This window comes from Sinocyclocheilus anshuiensis, unplaced genomic scaffold (genome assembly GCF_001515605.1).
Source record: "Sinocyclocheilus anshuiensis isolate Anshui unplaced genomic scaffold, SAMN03320099.WGS_v1.1 scaffold957, whole genome shotgun sequence".
Taxonomy (NCBI): domain Eukaryota; kingdom Metazoa; phylum Chordata; class Actinopteri; order Cypriniformes; family Cyprinidae; genus Sinocyclocheilus; species Sinocyclocheilus anshuiensis.
Genome location: NW_015557101.1, coordinates 193,502 through 206,395, shown reverse-complemented (window position 1 = coordinate 206,395; position 12,894 = coordinate 193,502). Strand labels below are relative to the sequence as shown.

The window sequence follows — 12,894 nt, the reverse complement described above, 5'->3', positions numbered from 1 at the left end:
ATCCGTAGTGAAACACAAAATTCAACTAGAAAAAAGGAAGGATGGGGCTTCAGCTTGTCATTTGATTGGATCATTAAAAGTGGCCGTTACATACTAGAACAAAGTCAGACCTGAATGCGAGTTTGTTGTTGACTGTAGATTACTACCGTTCTCCAACACACACTTTAAGGAGGCTGAAGGTCAAGTTTACCCACTAGAACATCTTGATGCATCTTGCTTCTTTTTTTTAATCATTTAGCATGTGCTATTATGCAGACAAACATGATTATTTTTTTGATGAATCATGCGCAATAGATACAAATTCATGTTTTATTTAAAGCCATGAGAATTAATTACTGTAAGCTTCTAGGAACTTGTTTTTATGACACATGGACAGTCCAGTCCTTGGTTGATTTCATACTCATCATTTGCATCATAGCAGGAGTTCTCAGTTTTATTAGATGTAAACAATATCAACCCTCTGATCCATGTAAAACAGTGTTTTAATGTTGCCAGCAATGGGAATTAACGTGCTAATTAAACACTAATAATCAGAGAGATGTCTTAAAACTTACCTAATGACCACAGAAAACAGAGGAAAGACACAGAAAAAAAACACTTCAACAACAAAAATGTGGATTCATTAATTAGCTTACAGTATCTGTGTCCAGCTTCCACTAATAGAGAAGAAATATCTCTTTTACTGAGCTTTGGGGGTTTTGGAGTACCAATGATTTGAGATATTGGCATTTCTATTGTTTCTATCAGGAAAGACTCAATGTTACCTGCCGGTTGTGAACCGCTGAAATCTCAGGGTCAGACTCGGGTCACATTTTACAACCATGGAGAGCTGAGCATTTAGACCATTAACATTCAACTCAAAAGAAAATACACAGACTTCAGGATAGTTCAAGTACTCATGGGGAGCTTGCAGGGAAGGGGAATTGGAAAATACTAGTAATATACTGCATATTTAATTCTGAAGGTGTGAAGCATGAACACATTCACTTAAAGAGATGAAAACACCAACCTCTGCTTGCTTTCGCCACATGTCCAGGTTCTTGCGTTGGGCTTTGGAGAAATGGTCCCATGCCTTTTGTTTGGAAGCAGCGTGGAATACAGACACAATCTGCTCAACTGTGGCAGGGGATGCAGGGGCCAGTATGGGCGTCCAAAGAAAGAAAGAGAGAGAGGGGCGATTGGGAAGGTGCAGAGGAGTGAAAAAATTTGTGTCAGGTTGAAAGGAAGTGATGTTGTTTTCCCCTACCCCCCTCTATACAGCATAAACACTGAGCTGGGGTGATTGGTGTATCTACAGGGATGAGATTACATTTCTGTCTCTTCTTTAAAAAAAACAAATCATGTTAAAGGGAGAGTTCACCCAAAAATGAATATTCGGTCATCATTTACTCACACTCATGTCGTTCCAAATCTGTATTACTTTCGTTTTTTTCTGTAGAACACAAAATATATTGTGAAAGACGTCGGGGTCCAAACAACATTAGACCCCACTGACTTTCATTCTAAGAAACACTGAGACATTTTTTTCAAAATATCTTCTTGTTCCATGGAATAAAGAAAGGCATACAGGCTTGGAATGAAATGAGGTTGAGTAAACGATGACAATTTTCTTTTTTGGATTAATTATTTTTTGAACTTCTTTGGTAGCTATGGACTGTTGTTGAATGCAATAAAACAGCAGCTGGAATATTCTGCCTAACATCTCCTTTTGTGGTCTGTGGAAGAAAGAAAATCCTACAGGGTTTGAATGACATGAGGGTGAGTCAATAATGACAGATTTTTAGACTCTCTTGGGAAGATTAAACAGCAGAATAATGAATTCCCTAGCATTACCTGAAATCAACTGTTCCATCTCATGTTTCTTCTTTCTCAATTACCACAACACACCTCTCCCCTTCATCGACTCATGCTTGCCGGATAGTCAAAGCATCTCCTGTATTTTAAGAGTACATCAAGTGGAAGCCTAATGAGATGAATGTTTCATCTATGACAGGCTGGGCTCATTACTTCAGTGTGTATAGATTAGAGAGGACGTCTCACTTATGTAAACTCATTAAAGCAAACTTTCCAGAAATAGTCATCTGTTCAGAATTAAGAGACGAGGCAGTCAATCAACTATTTTGGGGGTGTGAGTGCTTTGGATGTTCGAGATACATGGCAGCAAGTTCCTGTGAGAATGCAAGACAGGAGGAAGGCGCAGGACGAAAGGGGAACAGCTGCTGGAATCACAGCTGCTAATAGAATGTGCTGCTCTGACATCTATGACATAAACTCTGTTCCAAAAGCTAGCAATCTGCCAACCTAGATGGTGTTTTGAGGTAACATCAGTGCGCTAATGACATGAAAGCTGAACCAAAAAGCAGGCAGCATAATTATGCACATTCCTGTGCCCTAAACGTAAGGCAGCACCACACGTATCCTTTGTAGAGAAAAAAAATCATCATCCAAAAGGGTGGACGACAAGGCAAAACATACACTATCATTCAAAAATGTGGACGTTTCTTAAGCAGCCAATCAGCTTATTAGAATGAAGGATCATGTTAATGATGTTGAAAATCCAGCTTTGCAACACAGGAATAAATTAAAATTAAAATATAGCAGCTATTTTAAATCATAATATAATTTCACAATATTACTGTTTGTATTGTATTTTTTATTAAAACAAATGCAGCCTTTGTGAGCATAAGAGACTTCTTTCAAAAAACATGAAAACATCTTACCAACCTCAACTTTCAAAAGGTAGTGTATTACGTTAAATTTCGAGAAATATCAGTAAAATACATCAATGCAAAGAATGGAGTGCTTTACCAACTAGTTTGTGATTGTGATGCCTTTTTTTGTGTTGGTTAATTATGATGTCTTGCTCTTATATTAGCAAAATACTAAAGCAAAGGTTGGTACATTCCAAAAAATTCAATTTCAGTTATTTTGCACAAGATTTCTTAATTTTGTTGCATCGCAACGTTCACTGTCTCCCATATATCACTGGAAATTGCCAATTCTTGTTGAACCCAAATGACTTCAGGTTGGTTTATCGCTATTTAACACTGTCAGTGTGAACGGCCCTTCAGAAGGAAACAGACAGCGAGGCATCTCACTAGGTTTTGTCCTCTAGACTTCATCAACTGTACTATTATTTTAAATCTCAGTGTGCCTGTTACTTTTAGTGATATCCGATAAGTCTTTAAACTAGCTACTCTCATGACTAGATCATTTGAGACCATCATATCATATTTCAAAGAGTTTCTGCATGTGCAATGCATCATGGATCCAAAAAAAGTGTCTGGGAAATGACATCAAAGCATCCATCAGCCTAAGTGATGTAACTGCAGGACTGAGAGACAAAAACATATGGTGCCAGCGGCTTGATGGATGCATGACATCATTACTGATGGTATAACGTGACCTACGCAGATTCACTCAGAGATCCCATTTCTCTCCCTGAGAGGGGCTTAATAAACCCTGGGGAGTCAGGAAGGCTGCCAAACACATCTGTCTGCAGCAAAGGCATGCTCAAGAGTGAGAGAGGCCCGATCGATGGTGACTTCAGCATCCTTTAATTTGATGGAAGAGATCGATGGCAAAGCCAGGACGGAGAGCATGTGCCTGAGTGTATGCATGGTTGCAGGTTGTGTAGGTGTGTGTAAGTGTGCACTGTTTTCAGTCTGATGTTCAGCAACCCTGTCATGACAAAGTGTCAGTAGTTTTGCATGTTCACTATTCACAAATGAAAATGGTGTAGTAATAGTTAAACTTGTGTCTGATTCAGGCCAAAACAACAGCCTCTAGCTGTGCAAGCTTGATTTCATGCATCATTACGAAATGTGTCGGACTGCATTCACAAGTTCATAATGCAAATCAAGGACATGTTTCTTCTCAGCGTTGCCGCAAGGCCAGCTATCATTATGGTCTTCACTACAGTCAGTTTTCAACTGTCATGGCAGAGCAACAGTCTGAAAGGAATCTTGCTCAGCATGTTGATTTAATGGCACAGACGTCTGAAGATAACACTATCACCCCCTTGAGTTCTAGGCTATGACACAGTAACACAAAACATGATACATATGGGACATTTACATTTATGCTTTTATCCAAAGTGACTTACGCTGCATTCAAGGTATACATTTCCATTTCTATGTTCATTCATTCCCTAGGAATAGAAATCATGATCTCAGCATTACTAGTGCTGCTTAGCTACCACTTACTGTACTTGCAATGCATTGATCAAGCCTTCACTTCTCAATTTGAATACGTTGAATATGTTTCTGGCCTTTGTCTGCATTTACATTGCCTCAAATTTCCAAACAAATATTCTAGCAAAAAGCAAAGCAGAATTCCTTACTTTTCCAATATTAACTATTCAGATTTATTTAAAGACTTTAATAATGTTACAAAAAAGTCTAAATTCATTTCAAATAAATGTTGTTTTAAACTTCCTATTCATCAAAAAATCCTGAAAAATATATTTGCACAAAAATATTAAGCAGCACAACTGTTTTCAACATTGATAATAATCAGAAATGTTTCTTGAGCAGCAAATTCACATTCTAGCACATTCTAGAACATTCTAACAGCAAAGCATATTAGAATGATTTCTGAAGATGGGAGTAATGATGCTCACAGCAATACATTACATTTTACAATATATTAAAATTGAAAACAGTTCATTTTAATGATAGTAATATTTCTGTTATTAATAAAAAATACTGTTTTTACTATATTTATGGTCAAATAAATGCAGTCTTAAAGTAAGAAAGCTGTTTTTGCTAGGTTGTTTACAGAAACATTAACACTTTTACTACAAACCATCCATTAGATGGGGCAAATACAGATTTGGTTTGTGACAGCACCCGTCTGCCGTCTCAGCCGGAATCCACCGTCTTAAGCTGGAAAAGTCTTACCCAGAATTCCCCTGTCACCGAGTCCCACCTGCCACTGCGACAACCTGCTGCTGTATCATCCTGCAGGGCTGCAACCCCAGCAAGCTTTTAGCGGTATCCTGCATTTCATTATTTATTTTGCTGTGAGTTCTGTCTGCGTTCAGATAAGACAGATGCTGGACTGTCACAATGCTTTCTCTCCTCTGCGTGTTCTGCACGTGTGCAGACATCACTAGAGTGCCAGATACTTCTTTTTTGTTGTTGTTTTTGTATCTGCTGCATGCAGATAAAAGGCTGGACAGTGTTAAATACTAGGGGAAGCTACTAGAAGGTGCTTTTAAGGTGACATGACCTTTCTGATGAACATCTGTAGCTAGTTTTCCTGATAGAAGATAACTCTGACAGACAGCTCGAGCAGGCTTGGTAGAACATCAGTACTGTCACTATTTCCTCAAGCAGAGGTTCTAAACCCATTAGAATAACCTGACAGGCTTCAGAAGGAAATATCTATAAGGGAAAACACAAGCAAACAAACAAAGAGAAAAGACATATTCTGGCAGATGAAGTCTGTATCTCTGGGAAGGTGCTGATTTGTCTCATCTAAACAATACAACTCCCTTGGATTTTAACCTGTCTCTAGAGAAGAGTCGTAAAATATGTTTATGTCTGCGGATGCTTGTGAAACTCCATCTCTATATGCCATCAGGATGGATGCGACTACAGTATGTGGCACAATGCTCTGATAGACAGACATCAGTGATGTGGTGTTGTGCAGTGGTGACTGTGAAGGGATATCCAGAAACTTACCATGACATTCAAATTGGGTCAGGTTACTGTATGACATCACTCATAAATCAAGCATTATTCCTGATCTTCACGTCCATGGGACGGAGAACCATGACTGGACCAGGAACTCCAATCGTATCAATAATAATAGCAGCCGAGTCAGTATAGGAGGAGTAACACTTTCTATGAAACCTGTATATTGATGCAGAATAATTCATAATGCCTTATAATGCAACCTTATAATCAATTATATGTTCTTGTTAATACTTTAACCATGGTTATAACACTTTCAAGAGTATGAAGCATTAAACTCTATGATCTGCATCACATTTCTGTGCATTTACTCTTTAAAGGTGTTACCATGAAAGTATTATAATGTTTTATAGTGCATTATAGGGAAAGACTCACATGAGGTATTCTACTGAATAATATATATACAAAACAGATTATTCACTTTTTATTCAACAAACACAAAGATAAAGGATTTTTCTGGCAAGTCTGCAAAGCCAATATGACTAATTTTATGACTAAGTGTGGTGTGAACTTTAACATTCATGCTTTCTCCACGATTTCTTTCTAAAAACAACTGTTACAGAGTCACCTGCAAAGAAAAAGCACTGATTTTTGTGCAGAGTTGTACAACCCCCCCCCCCTTTGTTCACCACTTGTATCTTTATTTTATAGCATAGTCATAAAACATAATAAATAATTCAATGAATTATTCATAATATATTTGCTATAACAAGGAACTATAAATGGAATATTGTTACATCTAAAAATAGGCTTTTGTGGTTTGAACACATCTTACAATATCCAGATACAGACAATTTCCACAGATACATACATTACCATTCAAAAGTCTGCGGTCAATAAGATTTTATGTTTCTGAGTGAAGTCTCTTCTGCTCACCAAGGCTGCATTTATTTAATCAAAAATACAGTAAAAACAGTAATTTTATTTTACAAAATTACTGTTTTTACTGTATTTTTGATTAAATAAATTACATTTTAAAATAACTGTTTTTTTTTTTATTTTTATGTATTTTAAAATATAATTTATTTCTGTGATTAAAGCTGTATTTTCAGCATCATTACTCCAGTCGTCAGTGTCACATGATCCTTCAGAAATCAGTCTAATATGCTGATTTGCTGCTCAAGAAACATTTATTTTTATTATCAAGATTATTTGATGTTTTTCAAGATTATTTGATGAACAGAAAGTTCAAAAGAACAGCATTTATTTGAAATAGAAGTATTTTATAACAATATAAATGTCTTTACTGCCATTTTTATTAAACAATTTATATGTCCATGTATTACTTTCCAAAGAAAGACCCCAAACATCTGAAGGGTAGTACATTATGAGGAATTGTGAATACCTTTATCATGCATCAAACATACAGGTTTCACAGAAAGTGTTATGGAACAGTTAAAAGCCTATGCATATGTGCATTGTTGAGTGGCATGTCATCAGAAGTGTATCTGATTCTCTACAAGCTCAAGTCAAGGTTATGTGAGCAATCAGTCAAGCTAGTCATGACAATCTAGTGATTGGAGTTACTTACTTTTAATCTATGAAGGGTCATCAGGTGTGCTGTCCAGAGACTAAGCAGCTAAATGATCTACACATGCCTGATAGGTTACAGATGACAGGCCTGTAGCTGTGCGCTAATGCTTCACATACTCTACCTTCTTCTGCATTCAGCTCAAAGTGGTAGAGGCGTCTGGAGAACTTACCTTTGGTCCACACTGATCTCAGTTCAAAGCGTGAACACTATAAAACCCAATCGTGGAAAAGCTGCAGTGTAAAAGTAACTGACGGCAAAGCGTAAACTGCTTCTGAGGTCAAAGGTTGGGCAGATTTTCTTAGAGTAAACAGTAAAACAACCTTTGCCATTGCATTCAAAAGTGTAGCTTTCTAAATGAATACATCTGAATGCCTCCTGCTGGTACTTCAGTAAATACACGCCACGCTGGAACATTTAATTACACTTTCTTCAACAGATGCATATGTATGATTTTCAAACACACTAACTTTTTTGTTTTGTTTTGCAAATTTCTAATTTTCAAGGCAAGATTTTCTCTGCCTTGACCTTTCAATAAGTCTGTATTCATTTTTGTTCCATTTCTTGAACCCCAGTTGCATTTCAATGAAATATTCTCTCTATATGGCCACAACCCCCCACACATTGAATCAAAAGCACACTGAACATTACGCCTGGCCATGCATCAAGGAAACTATATGTGTGTGAGTGGTATTTCCATTTCTCTGGGCATTGGATCAATCAAGTACAAAGCACTGCTGCGTTGAGCGCACTATCATGATGGCAGGAAGTGAAGTGTAATCATGCGGTAGCTGACAGCACCCATTTACTGAATGCTTCCTTTTGTGTCTGATAGTATGGATGAAACTACGCTGACGTCACACAACTGGGCTCTTCAGACAAGAAGCTTTTAGTCCTGATGTGAGCTGCTCTGCAGTTCTAATGATCTGTTAAAAATTACAGAATGTGATAATGCTCACTAAGTGTAATAAAAGTTATAAAGTGATACCTATGGTTTATAGTGAAGAAATATACACAAATTGTTCCTGAACAATCAACAAAACCAATTTAGAAGATGGACATACACTACCATTCAAAAATTTAGGGTTGAAAATACTTTTTTTTTTTTTGCAAAACATTAATACTTAAAGATGCATTCAATTGATCAAAGTTGACAGTAAAGTCATTTATAATGTTGCAAAAGATTTCTATTTAAATAAATGCTGTTTTTCTATTCTAGTTTCTAGTTTGGTTGTAAATATTGATAATAATCAGAAATGTTTCTTAAGCAGCAAATCAGCATATTAGAATGATGTGACACTGAAGACAGCAATAATGATGCTGAAAATTCAGCTTTAATAAACTTTCACAAAATTACTTTTTTACTGTATTGTTTTGCGAATAAATGCAAAGAGCAGAAGACATTTCCTTCAAAAAATTCAAGAAGTCTTACTGACTCCAAACTTTTGAACGGTACTGTTTATCAAGTTATTGATCACACATTTTCATATATAAAGCCTAACTGTTCTAAATGTGAATTGTGGCGTATAAAATTTAAATAACCACCCGAAGATGTGTGAAATGTGTTATCAAATCTCTGTATTAGTCAGTGGTCATGTATTTGCCCTTACATTTGCTCTGAAAGGTGAAATCATTTCAGGGTTTGTGCAATGCCTCAGAGAAATGCAAATCTACAGCCACCAGCTGCGATTGGGTCAATTGGGTCTCATTACAGCAGAGCTCTGATCTGTGAGCTATCATAATTCATGTAAAATCCACAACCACTAATAATGGAAATCAGCAGAAGCCCAAAAATCCAATACTAATTTGAATCAACGTTTCAACCCCTCAAACAGCATTTTTAAAAATAATTTCCAGCTCTATTTGGAAATCTTTTATGTGTCTGAGTGCCTGAAAACCCCAAAGTGATTTTTTTCTTGTTTTTTTTTGTAGTAGTAAACAGTTATTTTATCATCAGTAATTTAACATTTCTCCAAGCCTAGTGCGTTGCAAATGTGCTCATGATGCCCAAAAATGCTGTCTGGGTAAGCAGCTTGCTAGGTTTTAAGACAGAAGCAACATCTGTAACACTCACATTGTACTAAAATCCCAGCAAGGGCGTTCTTAAACTTCTCCTTGGCCTCCTCCATCTCCTTCTCATGGGCGGCCTTCTCGTTCATCAGCCGGCGAATGTGGCTGTTGGAGGACTGGATCATGGAATAGATGTTGTTGGCGTTTCTGCGGTTTCCCTCCCCTCGTTCCACCCAGGTCAGCAGGACACGCACGGCCTCGGCAAACTTGGAGTCGTCTGAGTGCAGAAAGAAAAAAACGGTGGGGGAGAAACAGATGGTGGGACGAGAGCTGAGTACAATGTTGGAGAGGAACACTTCTCATCTGGGACCTTCTAGTGTCAAAACGTATTAGCAAGACATGTTTACTGGGTCAAAAAAGACAGAGAATGCACACTAGCAAAGTAGAGGACATTTAGGAGAGGACAAGAGGACAGGGACGGACATCGACAGCATGCAACAGGTTTGGATGATCAAACCTTGTCAATCATAACTCACGGATTTTATTGTGTGCTTTCTGTTAAAAGTGGTAATATTACTTAAAAAATGGATTCAGTTGTTCATGAAGTCCTGAGACACACAGGTGTGTGTGTGTGTGTGTGTGTGCAGGAGAACGGAAAACAGTCAAGCTGATTGCTCCGAACTACAAAGCTTTGGCTTGCAACTTTCGGCTGGGAATGAGATGAGAAACAGAAAACTGAAAATCACTGTAATGAATGCCACAGGGAGTCTCTTCCAGAAATCTATTATTCTTTAGTGTTGTTGAGTTTATTTAAAATCCGCAAATTAAAAACACAAAAACAAAAACAAAAACAAAACAAAAAGAAGAGTTTGGCAGAGATTTGCTGAGCTGTTTGGCGTTAACTGTGCAACAGATGAAGCAATGTTGCTGTCTGCACACCGAAGATGACTGACTTTACAAAACAACAACAAAAAGACAAACATAATAATAATTATTATTTTGTTCTTCTTGCTGTAATCCTGTAAAGCACACAAACACATGTCTGCCTGAGAATTCTAGGGGGCTTTGATTTATTTATGGAAGTCCTAACTACAGATAATCAAAAAACACTGTCAAATAATTTAAACAAATAATCCATCAACCCTTTTAAGACTGCATCAATGTGTCATCAAATTGAAATCCCTCTCCATCAGACTTGGTTGCTCATTTATCTGATTTAGACTCAATAAGTCAGAACTAACGGATTCAAAAATAATTCTCAAAAACTGCCCAACATTGATTGATTATACAGAAAAATCTAGCAGATATAAGGATGCCGTTGAGATTTTCTGCAGCAAACAGCATGCAAAATCATCCTGTCCTCTCGTCCCTTCATCTATTACCTGAGAAAAGTGAGCAGAACTGCATTCCCACTGCATATAAACCATTACATATGGAAAAGTGGTTAATACACATGGCTAATTTCAACTGATTTAATCTCAAAAGCTTCTCTATAATACACTTTTCTCTCTCAGACAGAGAATCGAGATGCATTCGCAAAACAGATGGTTTCTATTAAACCGCATGGAACGTCAAACTCAAAGAGACAAATAGCTTTTTGATGCATCCAGCCAACAGGCAGACTGACTGTAGGAGCCTCTTCACAAGCATCAGGAAACAACAGAGGTGTGACAGACAAAAGCAACAAAATCACTGTGACAGAAGAATGACACGTCACATATCCCACCTTTGAGCTTTTCTCCTAACTGGCTGCATTCGTGCTCAGAGAAATGGACGATGGGGGGCGGCGAGGGGGGCCGCAGGCGGTCCTCTTCTATCCTGCGCCGGTGCCTCTCTTCCCGGGCCAGCATGCGCTGTCTGCACTCCCACTCGTACAGGTCATCTCGAGCCTGAGCAAAATCTACATGCAGCCGGCCTGTGTCCTTCTTATCTGTGCTTGATCCCAGCCTGATCCTATAACCTACAGAACAGGGAAATGGAAATGGACAATGACATAGGAAAAGGAAAGGGAAGAGAATGGAAGGTAAGGAAAAGAAAGTGGAAATTGAAGGGGAAACAGAGTAAAGCCAAAGTAAAGACAAGAATGAGAAAGAGGAAAGGAACGGTAAAGAAAAAGGAAAGGAAAGGACCAAATAAAAAGGAAAAAGGAAAGAACAGGACAACAAAAGAAAGGAAAATAAGAAGAAGGGGAAGGGAAATGGAGCAAAGGAAAGAAGAACAGGAAGGGGAGGAAAGGACAGGAAAAAATGAAAAGAAAAGAAGAACGGGAAACGGAGCAAAGGAAATGGGAAGGGGAACAAAGGAATGGACAAGAAAAGAGGAAAGCAAATGATCAAAGAAAAGAAATGGGTAAGAGGTAAAAGAATGGGAAGCGGAGTAAAGGAAAAACAATAGAAGACAGGAAAGGAAAATAAAGCAAAGAAGAAATAAAAGGAAATAGGAAGAGGAAGGGGGAACGAAGCAAAGGAAAAGAAAGGAAAGAGGAAGATGAAGGGAAAACAGAAAAAAGATAATAATGGAAATGAGGAAAAGAAGTTAAAGGGGAGTAAAGGACAGGACAAGAAAAGACGGAAGAGCAATAAAAGACAAAAAACAAAGAAAAGAGGAAATGAAAAGAAAGGGAAGGGAAGGGCAAATTGAATTATAGAAAAGGACAGGACAAGAAAAGAGTGGAAAGGAAATAGAAAATGGAGGAAAATAAAAGTTGAGTGCAAGAAGTTAAATGATAATAAAGGAAGGAGAACAAGACGAGAAAATGAGAGCAGCAGAAAAACATTCAGCCTTAACAAACTGCAAGAATGTAATGAGAAAAACACCATATTAGCAACAGTGATTCATGAAGTGACCTGTGACAAAGAGCCTCCCACAAACTCTCTCTGATGCTTAATCTGCACTTTTAACATGTGCTTGCAGACATATTAAGGCCAAACCATGCATATTTGTTTATTTGTGTAAAACGTAAAAAGCCCCCAATGTTACACTCAGAGGAGGAAATCGAAGCCAGAACCCAACCAGCACAGATAACCATGAAGGATGAGAATAATCTGGCTTGTGATAGGGATGAAAAAAGAAAGCGATTTTATATTAAGGTTCATATATTTCAGCATAAAAAAGAAAATTGCTTGGAAAAGTATGTTGACAAATGGCCAAGCGATATGTGAAAGAGGCTCCAGTGAATTATGAATCGCATGTACATTACAGAGAGGCTGAAAAGTGTTTTTAAGGAGAATGTATATTCACAGACGGCAGTGTCAACAGAAATGAGAGAAAGAGCTTCACGGTTTGCTTCCGCCTCTCTATCACTGCTTTAGAGCCCAGAGACGCTGATAAATATTTTACGCATTGTGTTCACGTTAGAAATGAGCACCATAATTTATGGAAAGGCCTGCAGAGCTCTGTCAGGAGGCCACGTAATATATGGGGCACCGCTCCAGTCTCAACCCTCTCCACTGAGAGAGCAACACTCAGAGAAGAATAAATAATGGACAAGGTATTATTGGAGCGGCCGGCATTTGCTTTCTGTGGCTGAGAGGGACATCCTAATATTTGCATACAAAGACTGATTTAAGATGTGACTGGATAAGAGAAGCAGCTCATGTGACCGGTGTCGAGGAGGTCAGTGATATGCAACGTTCAAAGGCAGAAATTTATTAC

At 37.9% G+C, this 12,894-nt stretch overlaps 1 protein-coding gene across 1 annotated transcript in view; it reads right to left on the bottom strand.

Moving 5' to 3' along the window:
* The window catches only part of LOC107677528 (ecto-NOX disulfide-thiol exchanger 2-like), a 190,263-nt gene that overhangs the window by 31,193 nt on the left and 146,176 nt on the right, over window positions 1-12,894 (bottom strand). Inside the window, exons 6-8 of the mRNA XM_016472458.1 lie at window positions 10,967-11,200; window positions 9,305-9,517; window positions 1,010-1,116 (exon numbers count right to left, since the gene is read on the bottom strand). Coding sequence (XP_016327944.1) covers window positions 1,010-1,116; window positions 9,305-9,517; window positions 10,967-11,200 — 554 coding nt within the window. The remainder of the gene's footprint in view (window positions 1-1,009; window positions 1,117-9,304; window positions 9,518-10,966; window positions 11,201-12,894) is intronic.